The sequence below is a fragment of the Salvelinus namaycush genome, chromosome 30 (assembly GCF_016432855.1).
Source record: "Salvelinus namaycush isolate Seneca chromosome 30, SaNama_1.0, whole genome shotgun sequence".
Lineage (NCBI taxonomy): Eukaryota > Metazoa > Chordata > Actinopteri > Salmoniformes > Salmonidae > Salvelinus > Salvelinus namaycush.
This window is the reverse complement of record NC_052336.1, coordinates 22445430-22463528: the sequence shown is the minus strand read 5'-3', so window position 1 is coordinate 22463528 and position 18099 is coordinate 22445430. Positions and strand designations below refer to the sequence as shown.

Sequence of the window (18099 nt, the reverse complement as noted above, 5' to 3'; positions counted from 1 at the left end):
CTATAAGGCAACATTTTTATGTGGCAAAACTATCAGCAGAGTTGAAAATGCGATGGATGGAGGGGGGGGGGGGGGTACATGGGAAAATCATTTTTATGTGCACTACATCATCAGACACAGCCTGATTTGATTTAGTCCTCTTCTTTAACTTTGATTCTTGGTTGAGATGAAGATGTGAATCCAACATATGATTTATTAATTTGTAGACAAACTGGAATTTGTTGACAACCAAACAATACAAAATCTCTTTTGCAATACAGTATCTTAACAAATGATATGTTGGATTCACCTCTAACTAAAGCAAAAATAAAAGTTAAAGAATAGGATTAAGCCAGTGGCTCAGATGAAACTATCCCAAGCATTAGATATCCTTTAAATGTTGAAATTTGGTTGCGTTGTCAACCAAACACATTTCAATATTACTTTAGTAATATAGTAAATAGCCTAAAGTTAAGGCTATTATACAAACGTATACAACAGTAGTTATTCAACCTTAAAATGAGTAGCACATCCACGGCCACATTGAGGTTAGCATACTGTAACTATAAAATGTCATCATAGAAAGTGGGCATGTTCAAGACAGCGAGTAAAGGCTGCAGATCTGTAGAAATCTTCACCATTGCTGTAATAATCTGCGCAGAATACTGAACAGCGTTGATCACTTGCACCACGTACTTTTAATGTCATCTCAACCGCAATCCAGGTCATTTGGTCGTGCTGTTAGATGAAGCACAGTGATAACACATGAAGATGTAGAAATACTAAATATCTGCCATTGTATTCCTATTTGAACTTTGTTGTGCTTTTTAAATGGTTGAAAGCGCAGTGATAACACATTTAGATGACAACTGAACCAACACTCAGACATGGTTTATTTCCATTACAATTCGGTTGTGTTTTTAGATGGTTGAAAGCATAGTGCTAACTTCCTCTTCTTCGTTGCCTTCGGTTATCTTGGTCAGCAGCAACAGGTAAGCCCGTGTGGGGAACAAAGGAGTGTAGTATCCCAGATCTGGGAGGCTGAGAGATAAGTGTGTAGCCTACGATTGATGATCCAGAAGTGTTTGTCATCGTAGGAAATTGCAAACATTCTGAGCAAACAAAGAAATAATGAATGCAAAAATAGCCATAAAGCAAAGTCGAGCAGGACTGTGCCATGGTGCTAGTCAGACACTCACCTGTATGTTCACACTGAACACCTGCTGCCAGCAAGTCTGGCTCTCCTAGACTGATGTCATTGAGGCGGGTCCCCAGGCATTCGATTGACAGGGTTTTGAACCACTCCTCTGCTTCTAGCTCTGAGTTTAGACCAATGGGATGCAAAGAGAGGTGTCATAAAACAGGAAACTTCAGAGATGATTGTACACTGTGAGAAAACATCTATTGCAATAAGGTAAGTGTGGTGTGGAGCACCTGATTCACAGGTGAACATGCGCGAGGTGTCATCGGTAAAGACGATGGCTACCGCCTGGCGCTTGGTGTCCCTTGGGAGCCTTGTGACATTCTTCACATTGCTGATCTCGGTCACCTGGGCAATGGGAAAGTTCAAGAGGTCAGCAAACACGGAGAGAGGTTGAAAGGGTCAGACAAGCTGTCTAAATACTGTATGATGTGCTGCCGGTTGACCGGATTCAGTTTTCCGAGAGAAAGGAGAGGAGAGAAAGAGGGAGTGTTGTAGCCAGGTGTAGTGGTCACCCTATGCTCAGACACTTCAGAGAGACCTGGATTCTGGCTGGGAGTGGGAGGCTGGCTTTGATCTGTGTTACTCTCATCTCCTTCAGCCTCCTGTGTGTGTGTCTGTGTGTGTGTCTGTGTGTGTGTGTGTTGATCCTTTCAGACACGCACATTTGCTCGCTGCAGCTAAACAGGGGGCTCAGAGAACAGACTGACTGAATGACTGACTTTCTAATGACACACACCACACACACACCCATATATATCACCCACTCACAGTAATACCATACACGCCGCACACAGACATCATCCTTCAAACTGACATTTGCCAATTGAAACGTGACTTATCATGCAGCACTCTCGGGGGGGGGGGGGTACCTTAGGACAGACTCTGATGTAAGCGGACTTCTCATCAGTGTACTTCTCCAGTCTGCGTGGTCCTTTACTGGACGACTTCTTAAACACCAGCCAGCAGCGGCGGTAAATCTCAACACAAAAACAACAGTCAGTTAACATACTGCAACCAGCCACCCAACAGCAAGTCAATGTCAACATATACACCCCATTCAAGCATAACGATTTACACTCTTTTGCTATCAAGAGCAGGCACACAATGGTTGCCTCTGGTTTACCTGATCAATTAACCAGGAAGCGTTATAAGAAAATCAAAATAGCATTTAGTGATTAGCAATGAGTGAAAGAGAGACACAGAGAGAAAGAGACAGGTAGAAAATGAGAAGGAGTGCGCCGGGTCCTTGTCATCAGTCAAACATTGTTTATGCAAGACAATTCTATTATACATACGATATTGAGTTAAGGAGGCAGACAAAGACACAAACTCTCCTGATGGAATAATGAGAAATCCATCGCAGTAATGCGAACAGGCACACACACACACACACACACACACACACACACACACACACACACACACACACACACACACACACACACACATCAATAAGATAGCTATTGCTTTAGTGGCATTTATCCCCCTTATCTCTGTTATAAAAGGCAGGGTCTTTATTTGATCGATGTTCCACTGTCCTTCTAAAGCAAACCTCCTGTTGCCAGGGCAACCTCAGGACCTGCACAGTACAGTACGGAACGGCCAGGGCCAGCCATCCCTAAGCCAATCCCCACATTCCGCTTTCCCTAACCCATTATCACATCCCTGTTTATTAGCTAGGGGCCACAGAGCCAGTGAAATCCCTTAGTGCACTGACTTAGTAGAATGAATACAAAGACCCCAAACTGAGTGACAATGTCTCACTGCCGTAGACAGACACACACCGGTGTCACTGTGACAGAGATAACAAGACCAATTAAATATGCAATTGTATTTATCCAGAGATTAAACAAGAGCGTCATCAACAAAGGCACACCGTAATGTGAGCGTGCTCAAATGGAGACATGGTGAAAGGAAAAAGCGTTGCTCTGATGTGTCCTTTTTAATTGGTGACAATGAGTTTGAACCTTGAGGAGAGAGGGAGCCTTCAAAAAGACGGCCTCGGCTCCTCTATCGCTGTTCGCCTGTCTGATCCTGGCGGGATGAAAACGTTACCTTCAGTGGGATAGCTGACGGCGTGTTGAGAGCAGGTGCTCACCAGTCCATTATGTCTCAACGATATTAAGCTGTTCAATGGAGAGTTACCTCTGTGTATCTGCCATCTAGCTCCTAATTCTCCCCAATGTTATCCCAAACCAATTGGCTCAGTGCTTCATTGGAGCTGTGTGCGTGTGTGTGTTGGCAAGCTTGCAGTCTACTATCGTGCCCCCCTCCCCCCTTCTTCTCCTCTCTCAGCTCCAGCGTTCAGAGCAATCAGGCCTTGCCAGGCAAACTGACTATGAAGCCTGTTAATTAAGCTAGTGGGTGGAGGAGCAGCGACAGAGATGAAAAAAGAAAGGGAGAGTGAAACAGAGGATATGGTAGACAGGGAAAGAGGGAGAGAGCGAGAGGAGTGGGAGCTGTAAATTCTCCTCCGATACCTTGGTTCATTAAATATGAGGAAGTGATGGACGTCACATCGTTCAGAACTGAACTGAATAGTCATGTATTAGCATACCTTGCCTCAAAAAAGATCATTTGAAGCAATCCAAAATCTATTTCAGTGTCTCTCTGATCACACTATGTGTTCAGCGGCAGGAACAACCCATCTAGACACCACACACACACACACACACACACTCCTCCTCCACCACCTCTGACTGAACACAGCAAACCTAAGGTCACAGGTCAGCCACCTTATCCACCTCTGCTGTCACCAATTTCAAGGGTCTTTGTCCTCCAGAAAAGAGGGGCCATGCTCCCTGCCCTGTCGACCCAGGCCTAATGCATTTTAAACAGACTGACCCAGCCACGTCAAAAAGCACAGGTCCTGACTAGAGGTCGACCGATTAATCGGAATGGCCGATTAATTAGGGCCGATTTCAAGTTTTCATATCAATCGGGAATCGGTATTTTTGGACACCGATTTTTTTTACACCTTTATTTCATCTTTATTTAACTAGGCAGGTCAGTTAAGAACACATTCTTATTTTCAATGACAGCCTAGGAACGGTGGGTTAACTGCCTCGTTCAGGGGCAGAACGACAGATTTTTACCTTGTCAGCTCGGGGGATTCAATCTTGCAACCTTACAGTTAACTAGTCCAACGCTCTAACCACCTGATTACATTGCACTCCACGAGGAGCCTGCCTGTTACGCGAATGCAGTAGAAGCCAAGGTAAGTTGCTAGCTAGCATTAAACTTATCTTATAAAAAACAATCAATCAATCAATCATAATCACTAGTTAACTACACATGGTTGATGATATTACTAGTTTATCTAGCTTGTCCTGCGTTGCATATAATCGATGCGGTGCGTATCGTTGCTCCAATGTGTACCTAACCATAAACATCAATGCCTTTCTTAAAATCAATACACAGAAGTATATATTTTTAAACCTGCATATTTAGCTAAAATAAATCCAGGTTAGCAGGCAATATTAACCAGGTGAAATTGTGTCACTTCTCTTGCGTTCATTGCACGCATAGTCAGTGTATATGCAACAGTTTGGGCCGCCTAATTTGCCAGAATTTTACGTAATTATGATATAACATTGAAGGTTGTGCAATGTAACAGGAATATTTAGACTTATGGATGCCACCCGTTAGATAAAATACGGAACGGTTCCGTATTTCACTGAAAGAATAAACGTCTTGTTTTCGAGATGATAGTTTCCGGATTCGACCATATTAATGACCTAAGGCTCGTATTTCTGTGTGTTATTATGTTATAACTAAGTCTATGATTTGATAGAGCAGTCTGACTGAGCGGTGGTAGGCAGCAGCAGGCTCGTAAGCATTCATTCAAACAGCACTTTCCTGCATTTTGCTAGAAGCTCTTCGGTGTGCTTCAAGCCTATCAACTCCCGAGATTAGGCTGGTGTAACCGATGTGAAATGGCTAGCTAGTTAGCGGGGTGCGCGCTAATAGCGTTTCAAACGTCACTCGTTCTGAAACTTGGAGTAGTTATTCCCCTTGCTCTGCATGGGTAACGCTGCTTCGAGGGTGGCTGTTGTCATTGTGTTCCTGGTTCGAGCCCAGGTAGGAGCGAGGAGAGGGATGGAAGCTATACTGTTACACTGGCAATACTAAAGTGCCTATAAGAACATACAATAGTCAAAGGTTAATGAAATACAAATGGTATAGAGAGAAATAGTCCTATAATTCCTATAATAACTACAACCTAAAACTTCTTACCTGGGAATATTGAAGACTCATGTTAAAAGGAACCACCAGCTTTCATATGTTCTCATGTTCTGAGCAAGGAACTTAAACGTTAGCTTTCTTACATGGCACATATTGCACTTTTACTTTCTTCTCCAACACTTTGTTTTTGCATTATTTAAACCAAATTGAACATGTTTCATTATTTATTTGAGGCTAAATTGATTTTATTGATGTATTATATTAAGTTAAAATAAGTGTTCATTCAGTATTGTTGTAATTTTCATTATTACAAATAAATAAAAACAAATCGGCCGATTAAACGGTATCGGCTTTTGTTTTTATTTATTTGTAATAATGACAATTACAACAATACTGAATAATCGGTATCGGCGTTGAAAAATCATAATCGGTCGACCTCTAGTCCTGACAGCACCTCTACAGGGAGAATTACTCTGGCCACCACGGACAGAAAGACAGACAAAGATTAAGCGAGAGAAAGACCTTTTGTCCCCCCCTTTATCTGTTGAAAGCAAAGGTGCCTGTAACAATGAGATTTGTGGAGATGGTCTCCCATTGTATTCCAAATGTCCCTGCTCCCATGCCATTTCTTAACAGTGAAAAGGAAGTATTTTATAGGTTGCCATTGATATTCCAGGCAGGTAGACATGCTTGCATGGCTCTTTCCCCTGAGGTGGAGCTAATCCCCTGTAAACAGGCCGGGAGGCGTGAGTGACTGAGTGAGTGAGTGAGTGAGTGAGTGAGTGAGTGAGTGAGTGAGTGAGTGAGTGAGTGAGTGAGTGAGTGAGTGAGTGAGTGAGTGAGTGAGTGAGTGAGTGAGTGAGTGAGTGAGTGAGTGAGAGCGAGAGAACCTTGCATTAGTAGGGCATGAGTAAGGAACTATCGATCTCCCCAGTGGGACTGATAAGAGAATGTGAATAGTCAAGTCACACTTACCGAGAGTGGGCTCAGCATTCATAAGGGTTATCAATGATCTATATCGTAGCCATTACACCCCTTTAAGAACCCTTTCAGAGAGTGATATCTGAGCTATTTAGACACATTGACGGGAACACAACAATCCACATACAGCGTTGTGTAAATACATTACCCACATACCCACACACGTGTACTACATCCTGCACCACTAATGTATCTTCCCTATACAGTCGTTCTGCTACTCCACTCAGATTGCCCTCCTCAGTCTAATTGGCTCCACCCTGGTTCTCCTCCTCATCTCAGGCTCCCAACTGCTCCAGAAGGGGCCAGAGGCAGTTAGCCTACATTAATCCCCCTGGCTCCCAGGAGATCCTGCCTGTCACAGCAGCCCAATTGGGACGAGCCCCACCCCGGCCTGATCCCAGGATTAACCGGCTAATAACGGTAACAGGTTGACACCAGGCTGATGTCCAGCTTATTATACAACACACACACAGGACTCACAAACAGAGACAACACACAAAATCAGGACAACAGACACAGGCACACACACACAAACACACACACACGGTTCAGAATATGAGACATGTGCAGGTCTGAATAGAAAATGAATGGGAATGATTGGCATCATCTTATTCAAAACCAATTCACATAAATTCACCTAGAAATCTGAATGGGAAACATAAATCAGCATCCAATCGTTCTAAGCTGATCCCATTGGAAACTCACAATGACTGGCTCCTCAGGGGGGCTGGATCAGGTAGAGAAATAAGAACGGGGGATGAAAAAGGAGAGAGACGGGAATAGAGGAGAGAGATAGAAGAGAGAGAGAGATCTGTCACTGTAGCTGTGGGAACGGGCTCAGAGAGGCAGGGGGATTTGTGAGGTGAAGGGAGTCTGCTTGATTCTCAAAGTGAGCCATTTGATTTCTGATGCTTGTTATTTTCAACATCATTCTCCCTCCCATCAAAACAGTAGTTTGACCTAACTCCATTAGGATTGTCTGAACTTGAGAAAACAACGTTCGGAGGTTTCGCTTGCAATTTTCCCCAACCGCTGCCAGTTACAAGTGGTGAGGAAACAAAACCACAGATCCGTCGTGTGTCAGTGTAATATCTAGCTAGAGGCAATCTACGCATCATACAGTCGGCTCTGTTTATACAGTGGAAAGTCACATGATCATACTGACATTCCTAGACTAGACACACGGTGGTAGGTCAAAACAAGGAGAGATCAGGACAAAGATACCGAGCTGTTATTCCAGAAGGTTCTGTCCAGTCTGAGAGAGTCGGAGTCAGTCAGTTCAATCAGCCCTCTCTCTCTTCAGGTGGGATTAAACATTTAACAGGTCCTCGCTGACATTGTGTTTACCGAAACCACATTTCCTCAGACCTTCTCCATCCTCCCTGATCAACCTTGGCTCGTCTGTTGATTCACCAGTAAAGTGTCTTATGATGCTCCTCCCGGCCTGCTTATAAAACAGGACACAGTCAAGTGGGATGGCTGCGAAGCAATTAGGGCTGTTCCTCCACCGAGCCTAGAAGAGGCGAGGAGAGGCCAGCTAGTACAGCGCTACCGACGCGGACCGAGCGCTAACGGAAGCAGAATGCTAAACAGCCTGTTATTAGTCTGATTGGACTGCTGCAATTTAACTGAAACGCAGCAGGAGGGAGAGGCTGAAAGGGAAAGGTAGAGTGAGGAGATGAGGGAGAAAGAGAGAGAGTTAATTAGCCTGCCCAGATGACTGGGGAAGTCAAGGGTCTTCTGGGGAGAGTGAAAGTGAGAGCTGGAGGGGAGGAGGAAGAGGGGATAGGGGGGAAGGAGAGAGGAGGGGGAGGCCAGAGCAAAGAAGAGCAGTGGTCTGGAACAGCTCTTATAAGCTATGGAGGAGAGACCGAGATGGCGAGGCCAGCTGTCCAGCCTTACAAGGCCAGAGTGGCAGTAGACTGGCAGGGTTTTGGCATGAGAGGAAGGTGACTGTCTGGATACACATTTGACAGGGGAGAAAGATAGTGTGTTTGAGTGCTTGTTCTGGTCTGTGCAGACAGAGTGTGCTCGTATGTGATAAGAGAAGTGGACAGGGGAACTATTATAAATGTTGTGTTTATATACAGTGTCTACAGTATGTGTGAATTCGTGCACATGGTTGCTTTTTTAGGATGTGTGTATATATTTGCATAGCTTGAATCTGTGTAGGCATGTGGTATGCACATACACTACCGTTCACAAGTTGGGGTCACTTAGAAATGTCCTCATTTTTTGTCCATTAAATTGATCAGAATAGAAAGAGGAGTGGGAGGCCCCGGTGCACAACTGAGCAAGAGGAGAAGTACATTAGAGTAGTTTGAGAAACAGACGCCTCACAAGTCATCAAATGGCAGCTTCATTAAATAGTACCCGCAAAACACCAGTCTCAACGTCAACAGTGAAGAGGCGACTCCGGGATGCTGGCCGAGGCTGCAGCAGACAGCTACAGACAGCTTCTGGGTGCTAGACTATCACACCCAGGTCCAGCGCTCCTATGGGACCATCAGCTGTCAATCACAGCCCTTTACCATGCCCTCCTCTCACTGACACACAGAAGAACATTCAGCAAATACAGAGGAATGTTATCCCCAAAAACCACAGGGCTTTCTAAATTTAAACTACAACTACAATATCAGGGAATTGTTTCAGAGATGAAAGCCAGACCACCAACTGGACCATAGTCTTTAGAAGTCTTTAAATCAGGCTCGCTGTGGTGTCAGAGAGACACGGCCAGTTGGGCGGCTAGCCATTGAAGCTAGCGTTAAAACTTCTAACAGAACACAGGCTTTGTTTCAACTGCTAATGCGGACTCACACATTACATAGCAGAACTGGAGGATAAGCAGGAACACGGCTGTAAATAGCATTTGCGACACATAAGCGGGAGTTTATGGCATTATGTTGTTATTCCGCGCAAATTCATAATACAGAACACCTGGGGGGGGGGGATCGACTTAAACAATGACAGAGTGAAGGCCTCTGATTTCACTTTGTGTGCTCACTGCAAGGAGACACAGCGAGGAGGAGAAGAAAACAGAGGGAGATGATGAACGGAAAGAAAGAAAATAAGAGAAATAAGAGGCAGAAATGAAGGAGGAGAAAATAAGGCGTGAAAAAAATCATGCAGTGACAAGATTACAGAGGGAGAGACAGCGAGAGAGAGAGAGACAGCGAGAGAGAGAGAGAGAGACAGCGAGAGAGAGAGAGACAGCGAGAGAGACAGCGAGACAGACAGACAGACAGACAGACAGACAGACAGACAGACAGACAGACAGACAGACAGACACAGACAGAGACAGACAGACAGAGACAGACAAACAGAGACAGACAGACAGACAGACAGAGACAGAGACAGAGACAGAGACAGACAGACACAGAGACAGAGACAGAGACAGAGACAGAGACAGAGACAGAGACAGACAGAACTGGGCCCTGACAGTAAATCTCAGTAAGACAAAAATAATGGTGTTCCAAAAAAGGACCACAAATGCAAATTCCCGGACCACAAATACAAATTCCATCTAGACACCGTTGCCCTAGAGCACACAAAACTATTCGTACCTCGGCCTAAACATCAGCGCCACAGGTAACTTCCAAAAAGCTGTGAACGAGCTGAGAGACAAGGCAAGAAGGGCCTTCTATTCCATCAAAAGGAACATAAAATTCGACATACCAATTACGATCTGGTTAAAAATACTTGAATCGGTTATAGAACCCATTGCCCTTTATGGTTGTGAGGTCTGGGGTCCGCTCATCAACCAAGAATTTACAAAATGGGACAAACACCAAATTGAGACTCTGCATGCAAAAATATCCGACACCTGCTAACTATCAAAATCCAGAAAAAAGCCGTTAAATTCTACAACCACCTAAAAGGAAGTGATTCTCAAACCTTCCATAACAAAGCCATCACCTACAGAGAGATTAACCTGAAGAAGAGTCCCCAAAGCAAGCTGGTCCTGGGGCTCCGTTCACAAACACAAACAGACCCCACAGAACCCCAGGACAGCAACACAATTAGACCCAGCCAAATCATGAGAAAACAAAAAGATATTTACTCGACACATTGGAAAGAATTAACAACAAAAAACTGAGCAAACTAGAATGCTATTTGGCCCTAAACAGAGAGTACACAGCGGAAGAAAACCTTACCACTGTGACTGACCCAAACTTAAGGAAAGCTTTGACTATGTACAGACTCAGTGAGCATAGCCTTGCTATTGAGAAAGGCCGCCATAGCCTGTCTTCTCTTGAGAGCCAGGTCTGCCTATGTGCACACTGCCCACAAAATGAGGTGGAAACTGAGCTGCACTTCCTAACCTCCTGCCAAATGTATGACCATATTAGAGACGCATATTTTCCTTGGATTACACAGATCCACAAAGAATTCGAAAACAAACTCAATTTTGATCAACTCCATCTACTTGGAGTTCTACTGGGTGAAATACCACAGTGTGCCATCACAGCAGCAAGATTTATGACCTGTTGCCACAAGAAAAGGGCAACCAGTGAAGAACAAACACCATTGTAAATACAACCCATACAGTATGTACAGTGGCTTGCGAAACTATTCACCCCCCTTGGCATTTTATTGCCTTACAACCTGGAATTAAAATAAATTTTGGGGGGGGTTTTGTATGATTTGATTTACACAACATGGCTACCATTTTGAAGATGCAAAATATTTTCTCATGAAACAAACAAAAAATAAGACAAAAAACTGAAAACTTGAGCGTGCATAACTATTCACCCCCCCAAAGTCAATACTTTGTAGAGCCACCTTCTGCAGCAATTACAGCTGCAAGTCTCTTGGGGTATGTCTCTATAAGCTTGGCACATCTAGCCACTGAAATTTTTGCCCATTCTTCAAGGCAAAACTGCTCCAGCTCCTTCAAGTTGGATGGGTTCTGCTGGTGTACAGCAATCTTTAAGTCATACCACAGATTCTCAATTAGATTGAGGTGTGGGCTTTGACTAGGCTATTCCAAGACATTTAAATGTTTCCCCTTAAACCACTCGATTGTTGCTTTAGCAGTATGCTTCGGGTCATTGTCCTGCTGGAAGGTGAACCTCCATCCAGAGTCTCAAATCTCTTGAAGACTGAAACAGGTGTAACGATTCTCTAACTCTTCCTCCTCCTCGGACGAGGAGAGGCGAGACGGATCAGATGACCAATATGCAGCGTGGTAGTTTGACATTATATTTATAAAACAAGACAAAAAACGAACTATACTTGAATCTAAACAAAATAACAAAACGAATGTAGACTGACCTGAACGTAAGAACTTACATGTAACGAAGAACGTACGAACAGGGAAAACAGACTACACAAAACGAACGACCGAACAAACAAACAAACCGAAACAGTCCCGTGTGGCGCGACAAACACAGACACAGGAGACAACCACCCACAACAAACAATGTGAAAACACCTACCTTAATATGGCTCTCAATCAGAGGAAATGAAAACCACCTGCCTCTAATTGAGAACCATATCAGGTCACCCTTTAACAAACATAGAAACACATAACATAGACTACCCACCCAAACTCACGCCCTGACCGTCAAACACATACAAAATAACAGAAAACCGGTCAGGAACGTGACATAACCCCCCCCTCAAGGTGCGTACTCCGAACGCACCACCAAAGGTCTAGGGGAGGGTCTGGGTGGGCGTCTGACCACGGTGGTGGCTCAGGCTCAGGGCGAGGTCCCCACCCCACCATAGTCAATCCCAGCTTACGTCTCCCCCTTAGAATGACCACCCTCATATTACACCCACTTAATTTAAATGGTAACCTTAACATAAGGGGCAGCACCGGGACAAGGGGCAGCACCGGGATAAGGTAGCTCAGGACAGAGAGATAGCTCAGGACAGAGAGGTAGGTCAGGACAGAGAGGTAGGTCAGGATAGAGAGGTAGCTCAGGATAGAGGGGCAACTCCGGACTGAAGGGCAGTTCTGGATAAATGGCAGCTCTGGGCTGAGGGGCAGCTCATGACTGGCTGACGGCTCTGGACGCTCATGGCTAGCTGACGGCTCTGGACGCTCATGGCTAGCTGACGGCTCTGGACGCTCATGGCTGGCTGACGGCTCTGGACGCTCATGGCTCGCTGACGGCTCTGGCAGATCCTGTCTGGTTGGCGGCTCTGGCAGATCCTGTCTGGTTGGCGGCTCTGGCAGATCCTGTCTGGTTGGCGGCTCTGGCAGATCCTGTCTGGTTGGCGGCTCTGGCAGATCCTGTCTGGTTGGCGGCTCTGGCAGATCCTGTCTGGTTGGCGGCTCTGGCAGATCCTGACTGACGAATGGCTCTAGCGGCTCCTGACTGACTAACGGCTCTGACGGCTCGGGACAGACGGGCGGCTCTAATGGCTCGGGACAGACGGATGGCTCAGACGGCGCTGGGCAGACGGATGGCTCAGATGGCGCTGGGGAGACGGATGGCTCAGATGGCGCTGGGGAGATGGATGGCTCAGATGGCACTGGGCAGACGGATGGCTCTGGCCGGATGAGGCGCACTGTAGGCCTGGTGCGTGGTGCCGGAACTGGAGGCACCGGGCTAAGGACACGCACCTTCAGGCTAGTGCGGGGAGCAGGGACAGGGCACACTGGACTCTCAAAACGCACTATGGACCTGGTGCGTGGTACCGGCACTGGTGGCACCGGGCTGAGGGCACGCACATCAGGACGAGTACGGGGAGAAGGAACAGTGTGTACAGGGCTCTGGAGACGCACAGGTGGCTTAGTGCGTGGTGCCGGAACTGGAGGCACTGGGCTGGAGACACGCACCATAGGGAGAGTGCGTGGAGGAGGAACAGGGCTCTGGAAACGCACTGGAAGCCTGGTGCGTGGTGTAGGCACTGGTGGTACTGGGCTGGGGCGGGGAGGTGGCGCCGGAAATACCGGACCGTGCAGGCGTACTGGCTCCCTTGAGCATTGAGCCTGCCCAACCTTACCTGGTTGAATGCTCCCCGTTGCCCACCCAGTGCGGGGAGGTGGAATAACCCGCACCGGGCTATGTAGGCGAACCGGGGACACCATGCGTAAGGCTGGTGCCATGTATGCCGGCCCGAGGAGACGCACTGGAGACCAGACGCGTTGAGCCGGCTTCATGACACCTGGCTCAATGCCCAATCTAGCCCTACCAGTGCGGGGAGGTGGAATAACCCGCACTGGGCTGTGAACACGTACAGGAGACACCGTGCGCTCTACTGCGTAACACGGTGTCTGCCCGTACTCCCGCTCTCCACGGTTAGCCTGGGAAGTGGGCGCAGGTCTCCTACCTGCCCTTGGCCCACTACCTCTTAGCCCCCCCCCCCAAGAAATTTTTGGGGTTTCTTCGCGGGCTTCCAGCCACGTCTCCTTGCTGCCTCCTCATACCACCGCTCCTGGGCTCTCGCTGCTTCCATCTCCTCACGAGCGCGGCGATATTCCCCAATATGAGCCCAGTGTCCTTTTCCCTCCAATACTTCTTCCCATGTCCAGGATTCCTGTTTCGTAGGCCACTGCTCGAACTCACGCTGCTTGGTTCTGGTGAGGTGGGTGGTTCTGTAACGATTCTCTAACTCTTCCTCCTCCTCGCACGAGGAGAGGCGAGACGGATCAGATGACCAATATGCAGCGTGGTAGTTTGACATTATATTTATAAAACAAGACAAAAAACGAACTATACTTGAATCTAAACAAAATAACAAAACGAATGTAGACTGACCTGAACGTAAGAACTTACATGTAACGAAGAACGTACGAACAGGGAAAACAGACTACACAAAACGAACGACCGAACAAACAAACAAACCGAAACAGTCCCGTGTGGCGCGACAAACACAGACACAGGAGACAACCACCCACAACAAACAATGTGAAAACACCTACCTTAATATGGCTCTCAATCAGAGGAAATGAAAACCACCTGCCTCTAATTGAGAACCATATCAGGTCACCCTTTAACAAACATAGAAACACATAACATAGACTACCCACCCAAACTCACGCCCTGACCGTCAAACACATACAAAATAACAGAAAACCGGTCAGGAACGTGACAACAGGTTTCCCTCAAGAATTTCCCTGTATTTAGCACCATCCATCATTCCTTCAATTCTAACCAGTTTCCCAGTCCCTGCCGATGAAAAACATCCAACAGCATGATGCTGCCACCACCATGCTTCACTGTGGGGATGGTGTTCTCGGGGTGATGAGAGGTGTTGGGTATGCGCCAGACATAGCATTTGCCTTGATGGCCAAAAAGCTCAATTTTAGTCTCATCTGACCAGAGTACCTTCTTCCATATGTTTGGGGAGTCTCCCACATGCCTTTTGGCGAACACCAAACGTGTTTGCTTATGTTTTTCTTTAAGCAATAGATTTTTCTGGCCACTCTTCCGTAAAACCCAGCTCTGTGGAGTGTACGGCTTAAAGTGGTCCTATGGACAGATACTCTAATCTCCGCTGAGGAGCTTTGCAGCTCCTTCAGGGTTATCTTCGGTCTCTTTGTTGCCTCTCTGATTAATGCCCTCCTTACCTGGTCCGTGAGTTTTGAGGGGCGGCCCTCTCTTGGCAGGTTTGTTGTGGTGCCATATCCTTTCCATTTTTTAATAAATGGATTTAATGGTGCTCCGTGGGATGTTCAAAGTTTCAGATATTTTTTTATAACCCAACCCTGATCTGTACTTCTCCACAACTTTGTCCCTGACCTGTTTGGAGAGCTCCTTGGTCTTCACGGTGCTGCTTGCTTGGTGGTGCCCCTTGCTTAGTGGTGTTGCAGACTCTGGGGCCTTTCAGAACCGGTGTATATATACTGAGATCATGTGACAGATCATGTGACACCTAAATAAAGTCCACCTGTGTGCAATCTAACTAATTATGTGACTTCTGAAGGTTGTACCAGATCTTATTTAGGGGCTTCATAGCAAAGGGGGTGAATACATATGTACGCACCACTTTTACGTTGTTTAAAATAAAATAAAAAAATTAAGTTATTTTTAAAATTTCACTTCACCAATTTGGACTATTTTGTGTATGTTCATTACATGGAATCCAAATAAAAATCTATTTAAATGACAGGTTGTAATGCAACAAAATAGGAAAAACACCAAGGGGGATGAATACTTTTGCAAGGCACTGTATGTTTATTTACTTGAACCGTTTGCACATCGTTACAACACTGTACATAGACATAATATGACATTTGAAAATGTCTTTAGTATTTTGGAACATCTGTTAGTGTAATGTTTACTGTTAATTTTTATTGTTTATTTCACTTTTGTTTATTATCTACTTCACTTGCTTTGGCAATGTTAACATATGTTTCCCATTCCAATAAAGCCCTAAAATTGAATTGAAATTGAATTGAATTGAGAGAGAGACAGAGACAGAGATCAGAGACAGAGATCATAGAGAGAGAGAACAGAGAGAGAACAGAGAGAGAAAGAGAGAGAACAGAGAGAGGAGGGTGTAAACCAAACTCAGATAATCCACTGCTTGGCTTCCCCGGGGAGCTATGTGTCACCATGCTACCACGGTAACCCCAATCCTGCTGAGTGCACACTTCCTAGCGACTCCACCACAGAGGCACGAAGGAGAGAGAAAACGAGGCGGGGAGGACATAGAGAGAGACAAGCCTAACTACTGTGGGGGTGCTCTCCTCAGGTCAGAAACCCAAGACCCGGCCTCCTGTAATAATTACAGTCAGAGAAGCGAAGAGACGTCATGCCATGAGACAGAGATAGAAAGCGCTGTAAGGAAGGTATGAGGAAGGTATGAGGTTCATTGTACAGGGTTAGCAGGGCTGGGGGATGCTGACGAAGGGATTATATGTGGGTGGAAGAGGGTAGGACAGTAGATATGGTTAGGGGATAGAAGAGAGGGTTTAGCCTGATGGTCTCTTTGGGACTATCCAACAAGGCTCCAAGTCATAATAAACATGTATGTACACCACAATAAGAGATACTGGGCCACAACCAGCTGAGAGAGAAACCAGTGTGTGTGTGTGTGTGTGTGTGTGTGTGTGTGTGTGTGTGTGTGTGTGTGTGTGTGTGTGTGTGTGTGTGTGTGTGTGTGTAGTCCACTGTCTCCTCTGGGTAGGTAGAGAGATACAGACATGGGTAATCTCTCCTTAGAGCTACAGTGTCTGTAACTGAGTCTGTGCATTACAGAGGACTGCCACACCACACTGACACTAAGCCTGCATCTTTACCCCTGAGCCAAGAAACACGGCCGCAGGATTAAACCACTACTGCACAAACTACTTGCCTAATACTATTTTTGGTTCCAAGTGAACCCTTTTGCCACTAAAAGGTTCTAAGTAGAACCTTGTTTACCACTGAAGGGTTCTACCTGGAACCATAAATGGTTCTATGGGGAAAACGAAGAAGACCATGAGAGGACCACACAGAGAACAGCCCTGCCATACAAATCTAACCCTTCTTTTACCAGGCTGTGTCCTCACCAGACAGTATACCTTCCTCGTCTGATAAAGGCGTTTTCTCACAGAACAGGTTGAAGCCAGTTAATTATTCCACTGACACACAACGTGTCACAATCACTCCGCCTCCGTGTTATCAGTCTCCTTCTGATAACGCCTGGACTTGACCTCAGCGTGAGGACACACCTCAGTCTGGCTTCACGCCAACACAGACAAAACAATACTGCGAAATGAGGGAAACCAAAACGAGACGTTTAAGGAGAATTTTCTGTGAATAAATATCTGAATGAAAATCCTCTACGGTTTCTAGGAGAATCAATACAACTAAAGCAGATACATTGTGCTCGGTAGTCGTTATGATGACTAGAAATGCTGGAGGCTAAAATGTCAAATGTAAATCAGGCAGTCTGCGCCATACTGACTAATATTCATAAGTGTATAATTAAAATATTTCATTTGTGTTCATTGACATAATTCATCTGACTCATCCCCAAAAGACTAATTCCAACAACCAGATGTACGTCATTCAGCTCTGACTCATATGCATTACCATACTGATATGCATACTTCATGTTCATATTCATGGCTTGATGCAGAGGTGAAGAGAAAATCAATGAATACATCGACCAACAAACTCTGTCACGACACTACGGAGCACAAACAGGCCGTTATCGTCCATTACTTCCTTTTTTCTTTTCTCTTTCATGAGATATAGACAGTTAAAAAATTATCTTTATCATCCCTTGGGCAGACATGCAAAAGCACACACACACACACACACACACAACCCCCTCGCTAAGGACGGAGATTCCCAAAAGACCCCCAGTTCAGTTTGGGGCTCCACTCACCCCCAGTTTCCTGCTGCGCATGCGGACGTATCCCTGCTTGACGATGTCGTTGAAGTTGGAGGCCATCTCTGTGGGAGCTGGGACCTGCTAGGGCCTACTGAGGCTAGCATCCAGTCCTTCAGTCCTGCAGTCCAGCGCTGCACCTAACCCTCCCCCCTCCCCCCTCTTCCCCTCTTAAGTCCTGGGGTTACCTTCTCCCTCCTCTATATCAGCCAAGTCTTCCTTTTCAGATCCTGTTGCCCTCAGACTGCCCTCACTCCTCTAATGCAGCTCGTTGTCCCCTCATCCCTTCGTTGCAGAGTCCCTAAAGAAAGAGAGGAAGAAGAGAGAGAGGAGAAGAAACAGGGGATCTATTATTCATTAAAGTGGCAGGAGAGAATGGTAGTGGCTTGCAGACACACAGAACATTATCCTCCATTATTCATTGCTTTGGCAGACACCATTATTGAGGGCAAGTAGGTAGCATGGCTTCTGTG

The 18099-nt window shown here is 46.0% G+C and overlaps 1 protein-coding gene across 1 annotated transcript in view; it reads right to left on the bottom strand.

Moving 5' to 3' along the window:
* The window catches only part of LOC120025059 (docking protein 4-like), a 28689-nt gene extending 11000 nt beyond the window's left edge, over positions 1–17689 (bottom strand). The window contains exons 1-4 of the mRNA XM_038969496.1: positions 17624–17689; positions 2053–2160; positions 1414–1528; positions 1179–1298 (exon numbers count right to left, since the gene is read on the bottom strand). Of these exons, the coding sequence (XP_038825424.1) occupies positions 1179–1298; positions 1414–1528; positions 2053–2160; positions 17624–17689 (409 nt within the window). The remainder of the gene's footprint in view (positions 1–1178; positions 1299–1413; positions 1529–2052; positions 2161–17623) is intronic.
* Positions 17690–18099: the final 410 nt, after the last annotated feature.